The sequence below is a fragment of the Macaca thibetana genome, chromosome 1 (genome assembly GCF_024542745.1).
Source record: "Macaca thibetana thibetana isolate TM-01 chromosome 1, ASM2454274v1, whole genome shotgun sequence".
Classification (NCBI taxonomy): Eukaryota; Metazoa; Chordata; class Mammalia; order Primates; family Cercopithecidae; genus Macaca; species Macaca thibetana.
In genome coordinates, this window is record NC_065578.1 from 192,163,399 (window position 1) to 192,188,419 (window position 25,021).

The window sequence follows — 25,021 nt, forward strand, 5'->3', positions numbered from 1 at the left end:
AAAGAGGGCACGGAGAAAGAGATAGGGGTTGAAAGTTTATTCACAGGGATAATAACAGAAGCCTTCCCAAATCTAGAGAAAGATATCAATATCCAAGTACAAAAAGGTTGTGGAACACCAAGCAGATTTAACCCAAAGAAGACTACCTAAGGCATTTAACAATCAAACTCCCAAAAGTCAAGGATAAGAAAAGGATCCTAAAAGCAGCTAGAAAAAAGAAACAAATAATATACAATGGAATTCCAATACATCTGGCAGCAGACTTTTAGTGGAACCCTTACAGGCCTTGAGAGAGTGACACGACATATTCAAAGTGCTGAAGGGAAAACTATGTTACACTAGAATAGTATATCTGATGAAAATATCCTTCAAACATGAAGGAGAAATAAAGGCTTTTCCAAATAAACAAAAGCTGAGGGATTTCATCAATACCAGAACTGTCCTACAAGAAATGCTAAAGGGAGTAACTCAATCAGAAAGAAAAGGATATTAATGAGCAATAAAATAGTCACCTGAAGGCACAAAACTCACTGGTAATAGTAAGTACACAGAAAAACACAGAATATTATCATACTGTAACTGTGGTATATAACCTATTCTTATCCTAAGCAGAAAGACTAAATGATGAGCCAATCAATAATAATAACTACAACAACTTTTCAAGACATAGACAGTATAATAACATATAAATAGAAGCAACAAAAAGTTAAAAAGCAGAGGGATGAAAATAAGGCATCTTTTTTGTTTATGCAAATAGTATTAAGTTGTTAACAGGTTAACGTAATGGTTTATAAGATTGTATTTGCAAGCCCCGTGGTAGCCACAAACCAAAAACATACAATAAATACACAAAAAATAAAAATAAACTAAATTATAATGCCAGAGAAAATTACCTTGACTAGAGGAAGACAGGAAGGAAAGAAAGAAGAAAGAAACCATAACACAACTAGAATACAAATAATAAAATGACAGGAGTAAGTTCTTATAAATAATAACATTGAATGTAAATGGACTAAACTCCCCAATCAAAAGACATAAACTCTCTGAATGGAAGAAAAAGTAAGATTAATTGATCTGTTCAGCCTACAGAAAACACACTTCACCTATAAAGACACATATAGAGTGAAAATAAACTGGTAGAAAAAGATATTTCATACCCATGGAAACCAAAAAAATTGGAAGAGTCACTATACTTATATCAGAAAAGATAGATTTCAAGACAAAAACTATAATAAAGGACAAGAAGGTCACTATAGAATGATGAAGGGGTCAATTCAGCAAGAGGATATAACAATTTAAAATATATATGCATTCAACACAGGAGCACTCAGATACATAAAGGAAATACTATTAGAGTGAAAGAGAGAGATGGACTTCAATATAATAATAACTGGAGACTTCAACACCCCACTTTAGCATTGCAAAGATCTTCCAGATAGAAAATCAACAAACATCAGATTTAATCTTCACTATACATGAAATGGATCTAATATATATTTAGGGAACATTTCATTCAAGAGCTGCAGAATACACATTCTTTTCCTCAGCACATGGATTATTTTTACAGATAGACCATATGTTAGGTCACTGAACAGTCTTAAAACATTCAGAATAAAGGAAAACAATATCAAGTATCTTCTTTGATCACAATGGAATAAAACTAAAAATTAATAACAAGAGGAATTTTGGAAACTATACAAAATATGTGGAAATTTAACAATATACTTCCAAATGACCAGTGAGTCAATCAATAAATTAGGAAGAAATTGAAAAATTTCTTGAAACAAAATAATGGAAACATAACATACTAAAACCTATGGGATACAGCAAAAGCAGTACTAGGAATTTTGTAGCTGTAAGTGCCTATATCAAAAAAGAGGAAAAACTTCAAATGAGCATTTTAATGATGTATCTTAAAGAATTAGAGAAGCAAGAGCAAACCAAACCCAAAATTAGTGAAAGAAAAGAAATAATAAAGATCAGGGCAGAAATAAATGGAATTGAACTGAAAACAACAATACAAATTATCAGTGAAACAAAAAGTTGACTTTTTTGAAAAGTTAAACAAAATTGACATACCTTTAGCCAGACTAAGAAAAAAAGGGAGAAGATCTAAATAAAATAAAAAATGAAAAAGGAGACATTAAAACTGTTACTGAAGAAATTCAAGGGATCATTAGTGGCTAGTATGAGCAACTACAGGCCAATAAATTGGAAGATATAGAAGAAATGGACAAATTCCTAGATACATACAACCTACTAAGATTGAACCAGGAAGAAATACAAAATCTGAAAAGACCAATAACAAGTAGTGAGATCAAAGCAATAATACAAAGTCTCCCAGTGAAGAAAAGCCCAGAACCTAATGGTTTTACTGTTGAATTCTACCAAACATTTAAAGAAGAATGAATACAAATCTTAATCAAAATGTTCTGAAAATTAGAGGAGGAGGGAATACATCCAATATCATTCTATGAGGCTAGTGTTACCCTGATATCAAAACCAGACAAATACACATCAAAAGAAGAAAACTATGGGCCAATATCTCTGATGAATATTAATGCAAAAATCCTCAAGAAAATACTAGAAAGTGAAATCAACAATGCATTAGAAAGATCATCCATCATGAGTTAGTGGGATTTATCCCTGGGATGCAAAGATAGTTCAACAGGTAAATCAATCACTGTAATACATTATATCAACAGAATGAAGGATAAAACCATATGATCATTTCAATTGATGCTGAAGAAGCATTTGATAAAATATAATATCCCTTCATGATAAAAACCCTTAAAAAACTGGATAGATGGAATATACCTCAACATAATAAAAACCATATATGACAGACCCACAGGTGGTATCATACTGAATGGGGAAAAACTGAAAGCCTTTTCTCTAAAATGTGAAACATGACAAGAATGTCCACTGTCATCACTCTTGTTCAACATAGTACTAGAAGTCTGAGCTAGAGCAATCAGACAAGAGAAAGATATAAAGGATATCTAAATTGGAAAGGAAGAAGTCAAATTATCCTTGTTTGCAGATAATATGATCTTATATTTGGAAAAACCTCAAGACTTCACAAGAAAACTATTAGAACTGATAAATACAGTGAAGTTACAAAATACAAAATCAACATACAAAAATCAGTAACATTTCTATATGCCAAGTGAACAATGTGAAAAAATTTAAATCCCCTTTCTAATAGCCACATATAAAATTAAAGACCTAGTAATTAATTTAACCAAATAAGTGAAAGATTTTTATAATGAATATTATAAAACACTGATGAAAGAAATTGAAGACACTAGGAAATGAAAAAAATATTCCAAGTTCATGGATTGGAGAATCAATTTTGTTAAAATGTCCATACTACACAAAGCAATCTACAAATTAAATGCAATCCCTATCAAAATAAATACCAATGGCATTCTTCATATAAATAGAAAAAACTGTTCTAAAATGTATATGAAACCACAAAAGACCCAGAATAGCCAAAGCTATCCTAAACCAAAAAAACAAAACTGGAGGAATCACATTACCTGACTTCAAATTAAACTACAAAGCTATAGTAACCAAAACAGCATGGTACTGGCATAAAAACAGACACGCAGACCAATGGAACAGAATAGAGAACCCAGAAATAAATCCACACACCCACAGTAAACTCATTTTTGACAAAGATGCCAAGAACATAAAGACAGCCTCTTCAATAAATGGTGCTGAAAAAACTGGATATCCATATGCAGGAGAATGAATCTAGACCCTCATCTATTGTCATATACAAAAATCAAGCCAAAATGGATTAAAGGCTTAAATCTAGGACCTCAAAATATACATCTATTACAAGAAAACATTTGGGAAAACCTCCAGGACATTGGTCTGGGCAAAGATTTCTTGACCAATACCTCACAAGCACGAACAAGCAAAGCAAAAACGGACAAATAGGATTACCTCAAGTTAAAAAGCTTTTGTATAGCAAAGGAAGCAATCAACAAAGTGAAGAGACAACCCACACAATGGGAGAAAATATTTGCAAACTACTCATCTGACAAGAGTGTAATAACCAGAATATATAAGGAGTTCAAACAACTCTATAGGTAAAAAAAAAAAAAAAAAAAAAAAAAAATCTAATAATCAGATCAAAAGATGAGCAAAAGATTTGAATAGACATTTCTAAAAAGAAGACATACAAATGGCAAACAGGTATATGAAAAGATGTTCAACATCACTGATAATTAGAGAAATGCAAATCAAAACTACAATGACATATCGTCTCACCCCGGTTAAAATGGCTTATACCAAAAAGGCGATAACAAATGCTGGTGAGGATGTGGTGAAAAGGGGACCCTCTACACTGTTGGTGAGAGGAGAAGAGTTTGGAGGTTCCTCAAAAAACTAAAAATTGAACTACCATATAATTCAGCAATTCCACTGCTGGGTATATACCCAAAAGAAAGAAAATCAGTGTATCAAAGAGATATCTGCATTTCTTTGTTTGTTGCAGCACTGTTTACAATAGCGAAAATTTGGAAGCAACCTAAATGTCCATCAACAGATTAATGCATAAAGAAAATGTGGTGCATACACATACACAATGGAATACTATTCTGCCACGAAAAGAGTGAGATCCAGTCATTTGCAACAACATGAGTGAGACTGAAGATCATTATTTTAAGTGAAATAAGCTAGGAACAGAAAGACAAACTTTGCATGTTCTCACTTATTTGTGGGATTTAAAAATCAAAATAATTGAACTCATGGACATAGAGAGTAGAAGGATGGCTACCAGAGGCTAGAAAGGGTAATGGGGGGTTGTGGGGGTTGTGGGGATGGTTAATGGGTACAGAATAATAGTTAGAAAGAATGAGTAAGACTTACTATTTGATAGCACAATAGAATGACTGCAGCCAATAATAACTTAATTGTACATTTTTAAATAGTGTGATTGGATTGTTTATAATTCAAAGGATAGAGGTTTGAGGGGATGAATACCCCATTTTCCATGACATGCTTATTTCACATTGCATGCTTGTATCAAAGCATTCCATGTACCCATAAATATATACACATACTATGTACCCACAAAAATAAAAATATTAAAAAATGAAAAAATGTTGAATGTCACTAATCATCAGTGAAATACAAATTAAAACTACAGTGAGATACCATCTTGCACTAGTCAGAATGGCTATTACTAAAAAGACCAAAAGAACAAATGTTGATGAAGTTACAGAGAAAAATGAATGCATATACATTGTTGGTGAGAATACAATTTAGTATATCCTTTATGGAAAACATTATGTTGATTTCTCAAATAATTAAAAATAGAACTACCATTTGATCCACCAATCTCACACTAGGTATCTAATCAAAGGAAAACAAATAAAATAATTGTATCAAAAAGACACTTGCATTCCTGTGTTTGTCACAGCACTGTTTACAATAGCAAAGTCATGCAATCAACATAAGTTACCATCAGGGATGACTGGAGAAAGAAAATGTGACATATATGTGTGTGTATGTGTGTGTGTGTGTAGATTTCTTGACCAATGCATACACACACACACACCATGGAATACTACTCAGCCATAATAAATAATTGAATCATGTATCTTGCAGCAACATGGATGCAACTGGAAGCCATTAGCCTCAGTGAAATGACTCAGAAATATAAAGTCAAAAACCATATTTTCTCACTTACCAATGGGAGCTAAACAGTGGGTACACATGGACATACAGAGTGGAATAATAGATACTGGAGACTTCAAAAGGTGGGAGGGTGGAAAGAGAATGAGGGATAAAATACTACCTATTGGGTACAACGTACATTGTTTGGGTAATGGGTACACTGAATGCCCAGCGTTCCACCGTTATGCAATATATCCATGTAACACAACTGTACTTGTATCCCCAAATCTATTAAATAAAGAAAAAAATTTATATCAGCTTTATAACTGACAGAGATATATATTATAACAGAGCCCTTCATTTCAGTGGATAATCATGTAATTTTTCAGAATCTTCGAATAGTTATTCTTCAGTCAGCCAAAATATTCAATTGATAAATGCCATGCTATGTGATCATTAAATAAACTAAAAAATAAAATGATTTTAAATATCACAACCAGATGAAAAGTAATGCTACAAAGGATTGAACAATTGCTATATGCTAGACACTCTCCTGGGTGCTTTGTTTCAATTACTACTCACACCCATTTTGTGAAGCTATTCTTATTATTCTCATTTTACAGACAGTAAAACTAAAGTTCATAGAGATTAAGTAACTTGGTAAAGGTCACATGGCTAGAGGGTGTTCATTCTGAGGTTTAAATGCAAGATTATCTATTTTTTACTTCAGTAATCAGAACTAAAATTTGTTTTTCTGTTGCGTAGACTTAAGGTATACAACATAACGTTTTGATATATATGTACCTAGTGAAATGAATACAACACTCAAGCAAGTTAACATATCTATCATCTCACATAGTTACCCTTTTTGTGTGTAACACACAAATGTGTTGTATTTATTTTAAGTGTTCTTTTAGCTAAAAAGACCTAAGATCTACTCTCTTAGAAAATGTACAGTATGTAAGTATGTCATACAATATTATTAACTACAGTTTTCATGCTATACGTTAGCTCTCTAGATTTATCTTACATGACTGCAACTTTGCACCCTTTGACTTATGTACCCCTTGATTTACATCTTCCCATTTCTTGTGCCCTTGCTCCTGGTAACCACCATTATACTTTATATTTCTATATATTTGACTTTTTAAAAAAGATTTCACATATAAGTGAGATTATGTAGTATGTTTCTGTCTTTGGCTTATTTCACTTATTATAATGTAATCTAGGTTCATCTATGTTGTGTCTTGTTTTCCCCTTTTTTCAGGATGGATCATTTATATTGTCTCAAAGGAGGATTTCCTTTGCTTATCAAACCAATATTTTATATTTTTTCTTTGCTTTAGTCAAAATAGTGACCACAAAAATCACATGATCATTTTCTTTTTCTTTTTTTTTTTGTTTATTATTATTATACTTTAAGTTCTAGGGTACATGTGCATAACGTGCAGGTTTGTTACATATGTATACTTGTGCCATGTTGGTGTGCTGCACCCATCAACTCGTCAGCCCCCATCAACTCATCATTTACATCAGGTATAACTCCCAGTGCAATCCCTCCCCCCTCCCCCTCCCCATGATAGGCCCCTGTGTGTGATGTTCCCCTTCCTGAGTCCAAGTGATCTCATTGTTCAGTTCCCACCTATGAGTGAGAAGATCATTTTCATAATACAGTCAACTGGCAGTAAAGCTCAAGATACTCTTACTGGCAGGTGGAGCATGAGCCTAGCAATTGAAGAATAATGCTTAAAAAAAAACCTGTTTTGTGGGATGTCCTTTATTACTGTGCTTTTCTATCTGTTTGATTTTGTATTCTAATGCATTTCCTTTTAAGATTAGGTAGATAAATGAATGAAAATTTCTCATGCTAACAAGTATTAATTCCCCCAATGTCAAATGTCTTTTTTTTTTCTTTAGTGCTTTTACTAAAATTACTGAGATTTAGCTGGCCACCCAGCTAACAACCAGATATTTAAGACTTCTTTACAGCTAGGCGGGAGGATACATCTATGATCTGGGCTAGTGATAATTTAGCAGAAGTTATATTTGCTCTTCAGAGGAGTGTGTGTGACCTGTTGATATTTTTGTTTCTTTCCAACCAACTGGAATGTAGAAGTGGCTGCAGAAGCTGGAGCAAACATTTTGGAGCTGCTGTGGGAAACTATGTGATGAGAATGTTAGAGCAGCAAAAGAGCTGGCCCTAGTTTACGTATCCTTGGACTATTGCATGAGAGAGAAATAAATTACTATCTTGTTAAACATAGTTATATTTGGATTGTTCTTACAACTGCAGATACTTATTTCATAAATACAATGTTACCACCAAATGAACAAAATAGGTGGAAAAATTGTGCAAAAAGACCTACAAATTGAATGGCTCTACGGAAACTGTTTTTGAAAGTCACAAATGAACTTTCAAACAGAATTTGATTCTTTGGACATTATGTCAAATTAACCAAAATGCCAAGGTCTAGGTAGGTAACCATGTGATCCCAACTGTGTGGAAGAATGCATTTGGTGGTGGTGGGGAGTGTGGTTAACAGGGAGTACAGGCTTTATCCACAAGTGAAGCTAATGGTCAGCTACATCCGGTTGCTACCATGCAGAAATGCAGGTTCAGTATAGCTTTGTCTTGCTTTTTTTTTTTTTTCTTCGTGAATAACTAGAATCCCAGAAACTTATATGAGAACTCTCACATTTTAAATATTGACAGCTGTGACATACTACTCCATATTAATATCATGGTCCCTTTCTTGACCATTTAAATAACTATATTTGCAAGCATCTCTTGAACTAATGGCGTCACTATGACAGTTCTGGTCATTGTGACTGTAAGATAAATCACAGGTTGGGGACTTTGAAGACAGCCTTGTAAAACTGGGCTGACCCAGTTGGAAAGCACATCTTTTGTCTTTTACTTTTTGTTTCCTTCTTGGTGTAACACGTTTAAAATGTGAAGGTAATCAGAAAATACAAGGATAAAAGCCACATGCTAAGGTCAGATGGCAGTGTACAATGATGCAATAAATATCTGTGTACACACATCATTTCTCCCCTGTGTGAGTGTATCTGAGAATATATTCTCTTGAGAGGAAATTACTGAGTCAAAATAATATGCATTTCACATTTTGATAGATTTTACCAAATTGTTCTTCTTAGAGAAAGTAATGATTTGCAGTCTCAACAGTAATGTAAGTGATGGCTCACTTCCTGCAACCTGGCCAAAATAGGGTCCTACAAAACTTTTCATCTTTGTCAGCTCAATGGATAGAAACATTGTTGGAATCACTTTTGGATAAATTTGTGAACATTTTAATGTTTAAGAGCCAAATGATTTTTTTCGGTGTGTTCTTCGTCCATTTTTCTATTGTTACTTTTCCTGTGGGTTAGTAAAGATTCTATAGACAGCGAGAATTCATGCTTTGTCTTGATAAATGTAAATATTTCATCAAAATTTGGCTTTTGACTTTGTTTATAGTGCTTTTGCCTTGCCAATACCGTTTCATTTTTACATAGTTATCAATCTTTTCTTTATGGCTTCTTTTGACTCTTAGAAAGATCTTCCCCACCTCATGACTGTAAAGCCCATTTTTCCAATTTATTTAATTTAATTTTATTTATTATTATAGTTTCCTTTTTAACATTTGAACTTGTGATCATCTGGATTTTATTTCGTGTAAGAAATGAAATGGGCGTAAAATTATTCTAAAAATTCCAAATGGCTCAGCAGGTGTCCCAACATCATTTAAGGAACATTCCATATTTTCATCACTGTTAGTTAAGGTCAATGATTCACTTTCTAAAACACTGCATATTTAGGGGGTTATTTCTGGATGGTATTATGTCCTATTTATCTGTCTATTCATTCCATGTGATTTTAATTACTAAAGCTATATTGACATATGATAGGGCTAGTCCTCTCTCATTATTCTTTTCAGTTAGAGTTTCCATTATTCTTGCATGCTAACTTTTCTACTTTAATTTTAGAATCAGTATGCCAATGTTGAAAAAAATCCTATTGATATTTTAATTGGCATTTCATTCCATGCATAGATTCATTTAGAAAAAAATTGACACTTTTAAAACTTTTATTCTTTTTTTCCTAAAATAGGGTTTATACCTTTCTATTTTCAGTCTCTGTGTCCTTCAGTAATGTTTGCAATTTTCTTCATACAAATATTGCATATATTTTAAAGTTTATTTTTAGACCTCCCTTCCTTCCTTCTGTCTATCCTTCCTCCTTTTCTTATTCCTCTCCCTATCTCCCATCTCTCTTCTTACCTTCTTCCAAAAGTCTTCCTTCCTTCCTTCTTTTGCTCCCTCCTTCTTTTTCTCCTCTCTCCCTCCCTCATTCTTCCCTTCCTCCTTTCTCCTTTACTTCCTCATTTTTTATTTCCTTCTTCAATTTTTACCTACTATAAATGGGATATTTTCTTTCACTGTATTTTTTTAATGAGTTAGTTGCTTTGAGATTAGCATAATTTAAAGCATGTATTTTTAAATTGAAAGTATATAAAAGAATATATATAATATCCTACCTATGGACTTAAACAATACTGGTGCTCTTGAAGCTTCTTGTGTGTCCTTTCATAAACACTTTTTTCCCTCCTTCTCCTCCTAGGTAAACTAGTATATTGAATTTTGTGTTGACCATTTCCATGATCTTTCTTACTGTTTTCCAGAAAATTAATGTGAATTCTCAAATAATGTTTTAGTAGTGTCTGCTTTCATCAGTACATAAGTAGTATGTATTCTTTGGGTTTTGTTTTTTGTTTTTATTCATTTTACTCAAAGTTTTTTTTTTTATGTGTTCATCTATTCTGGTGAAAGTAAAGATAGCATTTATTTACTTATTATTTATTTATTGTTTGTAATAAACTTCCTTGCTATTTACTGTTGCATTTGTGACAATACAAAAATTATTTATTCATTCTACTTGTGACAGACATTTGGATTATTTTTAATTTATCTGATATTACAAATAATACAGCAATAAACTTACATGTCTCCAGATGCACCTATGTGAGAGAGTCTAAGGTACATAGTTAAAAATGGTATTACTGACTTATAGGAACATTATGCTCAACTTTAGCTAATAAGATGATGTCAAATTATTTTCTGAGTGTTTGTATCAATTTCTGTTCCCACTACAAGCAACAAAAATTCCCACCACTCCACACACTTTTCAACTCTTGATATATATATATATACACACACACACACACACACACACACAAATCTAGGTATACATGCTTTATACTTAGATTTTTTAAAGTTATATATATACACACACATATATATACACACATGTATATATATAAAATATATGTGTGTATATATGTGTATATATATATCTTTAATTTTAAAAATCTAGGTATAATGCATATATGAAAAAGTGCACATATAAATGTATAGCTCATGGAATATTCACACAGTGACCACATCTAAAGTCAAGACACAAGACATTACCAGTAATCCAGAAACTCTCTCTGAGGCTCCCTTTTAGTTTCTCCCAAGTGTAAACACTACCCTGAGTGTAATAACTCTTTAGTTCTAGCTGTTTTTGTGTTTTACATCAATGGAATTGTACAATATGTACTTTTTGTGACTAGCTTTCATTTCAACATTGTAAACTTCCTCTCCACTGTGAATGCAGTTGATTTTTTTTTCATTGGTACATAGTATTTCACTGTGTGAATCTACATCAATATATTCATCTAACTGTTGATTTGCAGGATTGGGTTATAACTAGTAATGCTGCTTTGAATATTCTAGTACATATATTTGTGAACACATGTATGTATTTCTGTGAGATTTTATAGAATTCCTGAGTCATAGGATATGTATGTGTTTGGTTTTATCACATATAGCTAAACAGCTTTCCAAAGTGGTTTAAGAATTTTCAGTGCCAACAGCATATAAGAAAGTTCTGTTTGCTCCATATCCTTGACAACAGTTGAGCTTGTTAGTCTTTATTCTACACTTTATGTTCGATGTATAATGGTACCTTATGTTTTCAATTTGCATTTTCCAAATGAACAATAGACTCAAATATCTTTTTATATGTTTATTGGTCATTTGTCTATCCTTTTCTGAAAAGTGTCATTTATTACTCATTTTTCTATTAGGTGTTTTTTTTCTTATAAATTTATATGAATTCTTTATATATTCTAATATGATTCTTTGCCAGATATATGTGTCGTATATATCTTCTTCCATTTGGTGGTTGCCTTTTAACATCATTTGGTGAAGAGAAGCTTTCAATTTTAACATCAGTTTTTATTTTTTTATATTTTAAGAAGCGTTGCTACTTTATTGGTGTGAAATGGGGTGTTATTGTTCTAATTTGTATGTTTCTGATTATTAATATTATTGGACATCTTTTTACATGATTATTTGTATTTATGTTTTCTCTTTTGTGAACTTCCTCTTCATATTTATTATTATTTTTTGCACCTTTTATATTTTGGTCTATGGATTTTTTTGTCTTTTTCTATGTTATAATTAATATAATATCAAAATTAATATGTTTTAGTTACACATGTACAAATATTTTTCTCAGCTTATTGCTTGATTTTTATATTTTTATCTTTAGAAATATTTTGGTAATCTTCAGTTATGAAGATATTATCCTACATTTTCTTCTAAAAGTTTTAAAATATTTGTGTTTTATGTTTACATTGTTTGATTCTTCTAGAATTAATTTTTGTGTAGGGCGTCAGGAGTCCTTTTGTATTTCCAATTTTCTTTGCAACTTTTATTAGGCAGCCCATCATTTGCCGGTCTGATATACACTGCCAGTTCTGATATATATTAGGTATATGTGTGGATCGGCTTTCTATTTTGTTCCACAGGTCTGTCTTTCCTTGAGTGAGTAACAGACTGTTTAAAATTCTGTAGCTTTATAATAAATCTTTATATCTGGTGAAAGTAGTAGTCCCAATTTTTTTTCCTTCAGGAGTATCTTGGCCTTTTGCTATTCCACAACCATTTAGAATCAATTTATCAAGATCTATGAAATTATCTGATAGTATATTCATGACACTTGAACTGAGCCTGTTGATCAGTATTTTTCAACAGATGCTCAGTAAGGATTCTAGATGGGACAAGCATTTGTGAATAGCACTGTCATAATTATTTCTGAATATTAAGCATATCTCTGCTCATTAAATGCATTAATGGACATTAAGTGTTGTACCCATCAGGAAGCAAGCTGGCAAGGGAGCTTGGGAGATATAGAATGCAGAGGTCAGCCTTCCGAGACATAGAGAAAAGTAAAAAGTGGTAGAGACTTGATTGAAAGATGAGAGCCCTACAGGTAAATAGATACTAGATGTCTTTTTGCAATAGTTCATCCATTCATTCTTTAGTTAGATGAATTCCATGCTCTAATAATTTCTTCAAGAAGAACTCATGATGATGATTTCATCCTGAGTTCTTGTGTTTTTGAAAATAATGTTCTGTCATCTGTATAGTTGGATAAAATTGTGCTGAATATAAAATTCTCCAGTCACAGTTTTCACTTCACTTAGGAATTTGTAGGCAATATTCCACATTTTATAGTTGAATACTATAAAAATATGTTTTTATAGTATTCAAAATATGTTTTTATAGTATTCAATATTCTATATTTTATACTTGAATTCTATAAAAAAGTACTTTTTAGTATTCAACTATAAAATATAGAATATTGAAGTAAAGAAGTTTAATGACAGTTTCTCTATTTTTAAAATCTATAGGTAATTTTTTTTGTCTGAATGCATAAAGAATTCTTGAAGAATTCTTACAGAACTGTGCAGTTCCATAACTTTATTACAAAATGCCTTAATGTTGCGTTCTGTATAAAATATTTCTTGAAAAAATGTTTTCCTCTCTCAGTATATTTAATCTAGTCATCTTTATTTCTTAAATTTTATATTCAAAGACTTTTGTTCTGTTGTAGTTTTTCATTTCTCTTCTTCAGGGATATCACTTGCACATATCTGCATTTCTTTTTTCTATCATCTATGTCTACTATTGTTCCCTAATTTTAAGAATTTTGTGGGGGTGCCAAATAGATGGTGGAATAGAAACAGCAGAGTTCAGAGGCTCCCATCATGGAAAAAAACAGACAGACAAACAAACAAACAAACAAACAAAAACCATACTAAGCATGTGAATCCTTCACCAGCAGCCAAGGTATTCAGGTTTTCTCATCAGAACTGCCTAGGAGGCTGGTGCGAGAGAGAGAAGGAAGAACAGTGTGGTGTGGCGACCTGCCTGAGAGCCACATGGGGCAGGGGAGCCCCTCCTCCAAAACCAAGGGAGGCAGTGAGTGAGCGTGCTACCCAGCCAGGAATCTGTGCTTTTTTGATGAAACTGTGCAACCCACAGATTGGAAGATCCCACTCGTGAACCCACGCCACTGAGGCTTAGTGTCCCAACCGCAGAATGTGCAGACTCTTTAGAGCCTCTCATCTGGAATCGGCTTAAGATTACCGAACTCTCTAAGCCATTTGAACTCCTTGAGGGAAGGGCAGCAGCCAGCACTGGGGCTCACAACTGCCTAACACGCTAAGCTCCCTGGGCAGATGAACACCCAGAAAAGGGTGGCACCCATTTCTAAAGCCCCAGGCTGTGCTTTTCCCCTGCCAGAGCCAGGGAGGCTGGATAGCTTGGTTCCAAGACTTGTCACCCCGCAGCCCAACACACTGGCTGTGGCAGTCTGTGGCCTGAGTGCCTCTGCAGGCCTGACTTAACCATCCTTCCTCATTGGGTGGGACTTCCCTGCAGGGACTCCAATAACTCCAGCCAGGGGCTCAGGGACAGAACCTGAATCCCGCAGGACCTAAGCCCCTAAGGAGAGGGAGGCCACAGTCTCTGCAGACCAGCAGTTTTAGCCTTTCTTCTTGGTAGTTCTAAGGAATCCAGGCAGCCCAGACAAGAGGGTTTCCCCCCAGTGAGGCACACCCCCTCTACCAAGGGATAAAGTGCTTTGTTAAATGGGTATTGTTCTCCATGGTACCCAACTGTGTGAGACCCTCCAACGGGGTTGTCAGAAACCCTATACAAGAGCAATCCTACTGGCATCAGGTTGGTGCCCCTAGAGCTCAGAGGTCCTAGAGGAAGGAGAAGGCACCCAGCCTCCTTGAGTGACATCTCCAGGCATGGGAGTGAATCAGGTGAATAGGGCCTGAAGTGAACCCCCAGCAAACTGCAGCAGCCCTACAGAAGAGGGACCTGACCACTGAAAGAAAAACAAGCAGAAAGAAACAATAAAAGCAGCAACAAAAAAGCCCCCAAAAAACCCCATCCATGGGTCAGAGCCTCAAAGACTGACTCTAGACAAACTCAGGAAGATAAGAAAGAATCAACAAAAAAATCCTGAAAACCCAAAAGGCCAGAGTGCCTCTTCTCCTCCAAATAATTGCAACATCTTTCCATCAAGGACACAGAACTGGACAGAGGATCAGATGGGTGAATTGACAGTAGTAGCCTTCAGAAGATGGGTAATAAAAAACTATGCTGCACTAAAGGAGCATGTTCTAACCCAATGCAAAGAAACTAAGAACCTTGATAAAAGCTTACAGGAGCTGCTAACTGAATGACCAGTTTAGAGAGGAACATAAATGATCTGATGGAGTTGAAAACCCCAGCATTAGAAGTTTGTAAAACATATACAGGTATCAATAGCCAAATTGACCAAGTGGAAGAAAGGATATCAGAGTTTGAAAACCACCTTGCTGAAATAAGGCATGCAGCCAAGACTAGAGATAAAAGAATGAAAAGGAATGAACAAAGCCTCCAAAAAATATGGGGCTTCATAAAAAAGACCAAACCTATGATTGCTTAGAGTACCAGAAGGAGATGAGGAGAATGGAAACAAGCTGGAAAACACACTTATATTTATGGATATATTAAGAATATTATTATCCAGGAGGACTTTCCCAACCTAGCAAGACAGCCCAACATGCAAATTCAGGAAATACAGAGAACACCACTAAGATACTCCATGAGAAGATCAACCCCAAGACACATAATCATCCAATTATTCAAGCTTAAAATAAAGGAAAAATTGTTAAGGGCAATCAGAGAGAAAGGCTAGGTCACCTACAAAGAGAAGCCCATAAGACTAAAAGTACACCTCTCAATAGAAACCCTGCAAGCCAGAAGAGATTGGGGGCCAAATTCAACATTGTTAAAGAAAAGAATTTTCAACCCAGAATTTCATATCCAGCCAAATTAAGCTTCATAAGCAAAGGAGAAATAAAATCATTTTGAGACAAATGTTGAGGGATTTCATTATCACCAGGCCTGCCTTGCAAGAGCTCCTGAGAGAAGCACTAAATATGGAAAAAAAGCACCTAGTACCAGTCACTGCAAAACACACCAAAATGTAATGACCAATGACACTATGAAGAAACTGCACCAACTAGTATGCAAAATAACCAGCTAGTATCATGATGACAGGACCAAATTCACACATAAAAATATTAACCTTAAATGTAAATGGGCTAAATGCCCCAATTAAAAGACACAGACTGGCAAACTGGATAGAGTCAAGACCCATTGGTGTGCTGTATTCAGGAGACCCATCCAATGTGCAAAGACACACATAGGCTCAAAATAAAGGGATGGAGGAAAATTTACCAAGCAAATGGAAAGCAAAACAAAAACAAAAACAAAACAAAACAAAAAACAACAACAACAACAAAAAAAACAAAAACCCCAAAAACAAAACAAACAAACAAACAAAAACCCACAGAGATTTCAATCCTAGTCTCTGACAAAACAGACTTTAAAACAAACAAAGATCAAAAAAGAATAAAAAGGGCATTACATTGTGGAAGAGGGAACAATTCAATAAGAAGAGCTAACTATTCTAAATATACATGCACTCAATACAGGCACACCCAGATTCATAAAACAAGTTTATAAGACATACAAAGAGACTTAGACTTCCACACAATAATGGTAGGAGATTTTAACACCTCACTGTCAGTATTAGACAGAACTAGACAGAAAATTAATAAGGATATTCAGGACTTGAACTCAGCTCTGGATCAAGTGGGCCCAGTAGACATATGCAGAACTCTCCAACCCAAATCAACAGAATATACATTCTTCTCAGTGCCACATGACACTGATTCTAAAATAGACCACGTAATTGGAAGTAAAACACTCCTCAGCAAATGTAAAATAACTGAAATCATAACAAACAGTCTTTCAGAACACAGTGCAATCAAATTAGAACTCAGGATTAAAAAACTCACTCAAAAACACAGAATTGCACAGAAATTGAACAACCTGCTTCTGAATGACTCCTGGGTAAACAATGAAATTAAGGCAGAAATCAAGAAGTTCTTTGAAACCAATGAGAACATGGAGACAATGCACCAGAATCTCTGGGACACAGCTAAAGCAGTGTTAAGAGGGAAATTTATAGCACTAAGTGCCCACATCAGAAAGCTTGGAAGATCTCAAATTGACGCTCTAGAATCACAGTTAAAAAAGCTAGAGCATCAAGAACAAACTAATCCAAAAGCTAGCATAAGACAATAAGTAACTAAGATCAGAAAAGAATTGAACTAGATAGAGACATGAAAAGCCCTCCAAAAAAATCAATAAATCCAGGAGCTGGTTTTTTTAAAAAAAATTAACAAAATAGACCACTAGCTAAACTAATATAGAAAAAAAGAGAAGAATTAAATAGATACAATAAAAAATGATAAGGAAATATCACCACTGACCCCACAGAAATACAAACTGCCATCAGAGAATACTATAAACACCTCTACGCAAATAAACTAGACAATCTAGAAGAAATGGGTAAATTCCTGGACACATACACACTCCCAAGTCTAAACAATTAAGAAGTTGAATCCCTGAATAGACCAATAACAAGTTCTGAACATGAGGCAGTAATTAATAGCCTACCAACCAAAAAAAAGCCCAGGACCAGATGGACTCACAGTTGAATTCTACCAGAAACACAAAGAGGAATGGTACTATTCCTTCCGAAACTATTCTAAACAATTGAAAAGGAGGGACTCCTCCCTAATTCATTTTATGAAGCCAGCATCATTCTGATACCAAAATCAGGAAGAGATACAACAAAAAAGGAAAAGTCCAGGCCAATATTTCTGATGAACATCGATGCAAAAATCCTCAATAAAATCCTGACAAATCAAATCTAGCAGCAAATAAAAAAAACTTACTCACCATGATCAGGTTGGCTTCATCCCTGCGATGCAAGGCTGATTCAACGTAAGCATATCAATAAACATAATCCATCACATTAAACAGAACTGAAGACAAAAACCACATGATTATCTCCACAGATGCAGAAAAGGCCTTTGATAAAATTCAACATCACTTCATGTTAAAAACTCTTAACAATCCCAGCACTTTAGGAGGCTGAGGCAGGTAGATCACGAGGTCAGGAGTTCAAGACCAGCCTGACCAACATGGTAAAACCTCGTCTTTACTAAAAATACAAAAATTAGCTGGGCATGGTGGCATGTGCCTGTAACCCCAGCTACTCAGGAGGCTGAGGCAGGAGAATCGCTGGAACCTGGGAGAGGAGGTTGCAGTGAGCCAAGATTGCGCCACTGCACTCCAGCCTGGGCAACAAGAGCAAGACTCCATCAAAAAACAAACAAACAAAACAAAAAAACCACCTCTTAATGACAAACCCACAGCTAATATCGTATCGATATCATATTGAATGGGCAAAAGCTGGAAGCATTTCCTTTGAAAACTCGTACAAGACAAGGATGGCTTCTCGCACTACTCATATTCAACATAGTATTGGAAGTTCTGGCCATGGCAATCAGGCAAGAGAAAAAAACAAAGGGTATTCAAATAGGAAGAGAGGAAGTCAAATTGTCTCTGCAGACTGCATGATTCTACATTTAGAAAACTCCATCACCTCAGCCCCAAAACTCTTTAAACTGATAAGCATCTTCAGCAAAGTCTCAGGATACAAAATCAATGTGCAAAAGTTATGAGCGTTCATTTACACCAATGATAGACACCCAGAGAGCCAAATCATGAATGAACTCCCATTCATAATTGCTAAGAAGAAAATAAAATACCTAGGAATACAGGTAACAAGAAATGTGAAGGACCTCTTCAAGGAGAACTACAAACCACTGCTCAAAGAAATCAGAGAGGACACAAACAAAGAGAAAGACATTCCATCCTCATGGATAGGAAGAATCAATATTGTGAAAATGGCCATAATGCCTAAGGTAATTTATAGATTCAGTACTATTCCCATCAAACTACCATTGATATTCTTCACAGAATTAGGAAAAACTATTTTGGATTTCACATGTAATCAAAGAAGACCCCACATAGCCACAACAATCCTAAGCACAAAGAACAAATGTGGAGGCATTGTGGTACCTGGCTTCAAACTATACTACAAGGCTACAGTAACCAAAACAACATGGTACTGGTACCAAAGCAGATACATAGACCAATGGAACAGAACAGAGACCTCAGAAATAACACCACACAGCTATAATCATCTGCTAAATACAAGCAATGGGGAAAGGATCTTCTATTCAGTAAATGATACTGCGAAAACTGGCTAGCCATATGCAGGAAACTGAAACTAGATGCTTTCCTTACACCTTATACAAAAATTAACAAGGATTAAAGACTTAAATGTAAAACCCCAAACCCTAAAAACTCTAGAAGAAAACCTAGGCAATACCATTCAGGACATGGGCATGGGCAAAGATTTCATGACAAAAACACCAAAAGCAATTGCAACAAAAGCCAAAATTGATAAATAGGATCTAATTAAATTAAATAGCTTCTGCACAGCAAAAGAAACTATAAGACTGAACAGGCAACCTACAGAATGGGAGAAAATTTTTGCAATCTACCCATCTGACAAAGGTCTAATATCCAGAATCCACAAGAAACTTAAACAAATTTACAAGAAAAAACAACCCCCTCAAAAAGTGGGCAAAGGATATGAACAGACACTTCTGAAAAGAAGACATTTACATAGCCAACAAACATAGGGAAAAAAGCTCAACGTCACTGTGCATTAAAGAAATGCAAATCAAAACTACAATGAGACACCATCTCACACAGGTCAGAGTGGTGATTATTAAAAAGTCAAGAAACAATAGATGCTGGCAAGGCTGTGGAGAAATAGGAACGCTTTTACACTGTTGGTGGGAATGTAAATTAGTTCAACAGTTGTGGAATACAGTATGACAATTCCTTAAGGATCTAGGACCAGAAATACCATTTGACCCAGCAATCCCATTACTATGTATACACTCAAAGGAATACAAATCATTTTACTATAAAGACAAGTGCACATGTATGTTTATTGCAGCATTATTTAAAATGGCAAAGACATGGAACCAATCCAAATGCCCATCAATGATACACTGGATAAAGAAAATGTGGTATATATGCACCACAGAATATTATGCAGCCATAAAAAGGAATGAGATCGTGTTCTTTGCAGGGACATGGATGAAGCTGAAAGCCATTCTTCTCAGCAAACTAACACAGGAACAGAAAACGAAATACCACATGTTCTCACTCATAAGTGGGAGCTGAACAACAAGAACACATGTACACAGGGAGGGGAACAACACACACCAGAGCCTGTTGGGAGGTGGGGGGTGAGGGGAGGGAACTTTGAGGGCCAGTCAATAGGTGCAGCGAACCACCATGGCACATGTATAGGTATATAACAAACTTGCATGTTCTGCACATGTATTCCATTTTTTTTAGTAGAAAGAATAAAAAGAATTTTTCATTGATGGTTTTTGTTTGATTTTGCTAACATTTCTCAACCCTGTACTCCTTGTCCCTTACTGAGTTCTCAACAAATATTTTCTCTTTTGCTGGTTGTAATTTAATTTGCATTTTTGGTGATATGTTTTTTCTCACTTTTTCCCCCTTGTACTTTGAAAGTTTATTTTTCATGTGCTCCCATTATCCCATCATATATTCCCTATATGCTTGTGTCTATACTTTAGATCTTCATTTTAAAATGTTTTGGATTCATGGACTTTCATCTGCTCTATAGACATATTTTCTAAGGTGTGTTTTTCTTCATTCTTTTGTCTCTTTTTTCCCTTGAAGTACCACTGTAGAAAGATAATGCTGTTTCTTTTTTAAAACTACTTATTTACTAATCTTGCAATAGTTATATACAGAGGTTTATTTGTGGGAACTTCCAAGGTAGAACTCAGGATAGCAGAGATTAATTCTGGTTTGAAATAAAGTTATTATTGGCTGAGCACGGTGGCTCACGCCTGTAATTTCAGCACTTTGGGAGGCGGAGGCAGGCAGATCACTTTAGGTCAGGAGTTCAAGACCAGCCTGGCCAACATAGTGAAACTCTGTCTCTATTAAAAATAGAAAAATTAGCCAGGCGTGGTAGCGCATGCCTATAATCCCAGCTACTCTAGAGGCTGAAGCAGGAGAGTCGCTTGAACCTGGAAGGTGGAGGCTGCAGTGAGCCAAGATTGTGCACTGCACTCCAGCGTAGGCGACAGAGTAAAAGTCTGTCTCAAAAAACAAACAAACGAACAAACAACCAACAAAAAAAAAAAAAAAAAAAGAAAGAAAAACAAAAGAAAAGAAAATGACAGAAAGTTATAACAGGGTTTTTCTTTGTGTGTGTGTGTGCGCACACACACACACGTGTGCGTGCCTGTGTCTGTGTGTGTTCTGCCACTCCTCTCTGATTAAAACAGATCAAGGGCTTCAGTGCTGATCATAATTCATTTTGTCATCTACCCTGACTGAGAGCCTCCTCTCTATATGTATGATGTGACTGTGTATTTCCTTATTCTTTGCTGCTCCTATTACTCCGTGATGCTAACTGGGGTCAAGGGAAGATCCTACTGCCAAGTTGGAGACTCACTACCAAGTTGGGAATTCCAAAATACAGAATAATTCATTTTCATTTTCACAGTGAGAGCTAGTAGGGGAAAACTGTTTGGTCAGGTTTGTCTAATATTAAAAAACTGTCTAGTCTTAGAGTCTTCCTGGGTCGCCCCTGCCTGTTTCCACTTTTTAAAAACTTTAGTGGATTTGGTAGTTCTTCCTCATCTATTGTAGTCTGTGGTTACAGATGTCCAAGTTTGGTTGAAGATGATGTTTTTATATTTTTAAAAATTATTCGTATTCTTTGGGTAGTGATTTTTAAGTGATGAAGGGGAATAATGAACGATGGTATGTCACCATCTTAAATTTTGAAATCCATTTTGCTGAATACACTTTGCATAAAAATTAATTATACAGCTATATTCTCTGTGTACTATAAAATAGAACTCTATTCTCATCACATGTATCAACCTCTATTCATCACCATGACAGGTGCTGTCCCTCATAAACAGAGATATTTAAAAAATGTAAGGAAAACTTTTAGCTTCTTCTCCATTTAAGACAAATTACAAATTGAGAATTGAATTATATTTACCTATCAAAATAACCGATGCCCTCTTAAGATATGTTCTGGAGCTCCACAGGAATCCTAAGGTATCAGATATCAAATCTGTAATGTAGTTCCTATGAGAAATAATCTGAGAATAAAAAGGAGAAAAAAGCACCTCTCTCAATTGTTGAAATAGAACATTTGCTTCCTCCAGAAAGGCTTCAACATACCAAATCAGGACCAAATTAGAAGCTGGGGATGTTTTTGTGGGAACTATATTCTTGTTCCCAAACTCAACTCTCTTTTTCCATTCTTTGGTTAGCATTCATCCATCCCTACTTGTCTTTTTTTGTTTGTTTGTTTATGAGACGGAGTCTCGCTCTGTCTCCCGGGCTGGAGTGCAGTGGCCGTATCTCAGCTCACTGCAAGCTCCGCCTCCCGCATTCACGCCATTCTCCTGCCTCAGCCTCCCGAGTAGCTGGGACTACAGGCGCCCGCCACCTCGCCCGGCTAGTTTTTTGTATTTTTTTAGTAGAGACGGGGTTTAACCGTGTTAGCCAGGCTAGTCTCGAAATCCTGACCTCATGATCCGCCCGTCTCGGCCTCCCAAAGTGCTGGGATTACAGGCTTGAGCCACCGCGCCCGGCCATCCCTACTTGTCTATCATTGCTATTCATGCTGGGTTTCAGAGGACTAGCTCAAGAGGCAGTGGCAAAGTATTCTAGTTTTCTTTTTCGTGATCTGGGATGTTCTTCCTACCTTAATACCCATCCATAGCTCAAAATGGGTGGGCTGGAGGAAGAAGATAAGATGGATGATCAATGTTGAGAAAGGGGAAGTGGAAAATTCTAATTCCTCTCGGCTCAAGCTCCAGTTATAATCATTTATTGAAGATTTTTTCTTCCATTTCTTTTTCTCCAAGATCTTCTCTTATCCCCATTACAGTTTTTATCACTTTGGATATCCTGTAAGTTTTGTCTATAACTCTTACAGCAGTAAAAATGGAAGAGCCACTTACAAGATTGTTACAGATATTGAGCACCACCATCTCAAAACTGTAATTTTCATCTTTGAGAAAACGTGATGTTGACCACTTTAATTGTGATGTACAGATTTTTAATGTATATTTACAAGCCTGTGAGACAGAAAAGGGTCAGTGGAGATCTATTCATCTGTTGTTAGATAAAACATTGTAATTCTTGGTAAATTTATGAAAAAGAAGATCAAATGACTTACTTTAGCTACTCTTTCCTCGTCATCCTCCAAAAACAGGATTAGGGGCACCAAGCCTTCTAGAATCACATCATTCAGCATCCATGTGTACTGTCTCATATCCCTAACTAATTCACCAAAGTGTCGAATTGCCATACTTCGAATGCCTCCATTAATCTGTAAAAGAAAAAGGTCTTATTTGAGGATAATATTAGGGCTTTTTTCTTCAATCAGTAATCTACACATGCACACACACACACACACACACGATATAAATATACTATATATGTATATGTCTATACCTACACTATGTGAAATTTTATTTATTTTTTAAAAAATTCACCTTGGGTTAAAGTAGTTAGGGTGTCTTTTAATTTTAAAATAATATTTGCTTACTTATTATTTACAATAACCAAGATATGGAATTAACCTGTGTCCATCAATGGAATAATTGAAATACTTTTCAGCCTTAAAAAGAATAAAATCCTGTCACGTATGACATGGATGAACTTGGAGGACATCATGCTACTTGAAATCAGTCAGGGACAGAAAGACAAATATTGCATGATCTCACTCATATATGGAATACTAAAAGGTTGAACTCATAGAAGAGGAGAGTGGGACTAGGTTGCCAGTAGCTGAAGGGTGGTGGGAGGCACTAGGGGAGATGTTGGTTAAAGGATACAAAGTTTCTGTTAGACGGGATGAATAAATTCTAGAGATCTAACGTAAGTCTAGCTACATTAGACTATAGTTAATAATGTAATGTATACTTAAAAATTGCAAAGAGATTAGATCTTAAATGTTCTCACCACACACACAAAAAAAGATATATGAGGTAATGGCAATGTTAATTTTGTTTGATTTAATCATTTCACAATGTATAAATATATCAAAACATATTGGATTCTATAAACATATACAATTTTAATTTATTAATTATGCCTTAATAAAGCTGAAAAAAATATCAACTAGTAAAAAAATTACTTACCAAAATTCAGATTGCATTACAAAAAACTCCTGTGAAAAATTAGTTTCTTAAATTCAGGAAGATGATTAGTATTTAATAGCATCCTAAAAGTATAAACTGAAATAGTATGTATAACTTGGAGATAATTTTTACAAGGATACTTATAATAATGTAACCATGCTGTGTTCAAAGGCTGGAGGACTTTGCTGAGTTGCCACTGAGTAGCAATGGAAGCTCTATGCATACTGGCACACAACCAGGTTTTCAAGGGCTACTTAGGCCAAATAGGAAGGTAATTGGATAAAAATGATTCTAGAAAGGAAAAATTGCAAGTAAGAAGAGGTTAATTTTTAAATTTAATTTATTTATATTTTATTAGAGATAGGGTCTAACTCTGTTGCCCAGGCCAGAGTGCAGGGGCAGGATCATAGCTCACTGCAGCTTTTAACTCCTGGGTTCCAACAACCCTCCTGCTGGTCTCAAAATCTTGGGCTCAAGCAATCCTTCCGTGTCAGTCTTGGAAAGTGTTGGGATTACAGGCGTGAGCCACTGCACTTGGCCCAAATTTTAAAAATATAATAACACTTTCTGGTTTTCAGGAAATGTTTATAATCTCATACTGATGTTTTTTTATGTGAGCATTCTGACTACTTTATCACATATATGACCTTGGCCAAATATTGCCTTCTCTTTGCCTTAGTTTCTTTACATGAAAATTGGATGATAGTAATATAGTTGCTTAGAGATTTATGTAAGATAGCTCGTGTAAATCATTTAGAATAGCCCCTGGTATATATTAAGTGTTC

The 25,021-nt window shown here is 35.1% G+C and overlaps 1 protein-coding gene across 1 annotated transcript in view; it reads right to left on the reverse strand.

Annotated features, from left to right (window-relative positions):
• MROH9 (maestro heat like repeat family member 9) overlaps positions 1-25,021 on the reverse strand; it is a 131,916-nt gene that overhangs the window by 17,691 nt on the left and 89,204 nt on the right. The window contains exons 18-20 of the mRNA XM_050783869.1: positions 23,270-23,422; positions 23,052-23,168; positions 22,079-22,181 (exon numbers count right to left, since the gene is read on the reverse strand). Coding sequence (XP_050639826.1) covers positions 22,079-22,181; positions 23,052-23,168; positions 23,270-23,422 — 373 coding nt within the window. The remainder of the gene's footprint in view (positions 1-22,078; positions 22,182-23,051; positions 23,169-23,269; positions 23,423-25,021) is intronic.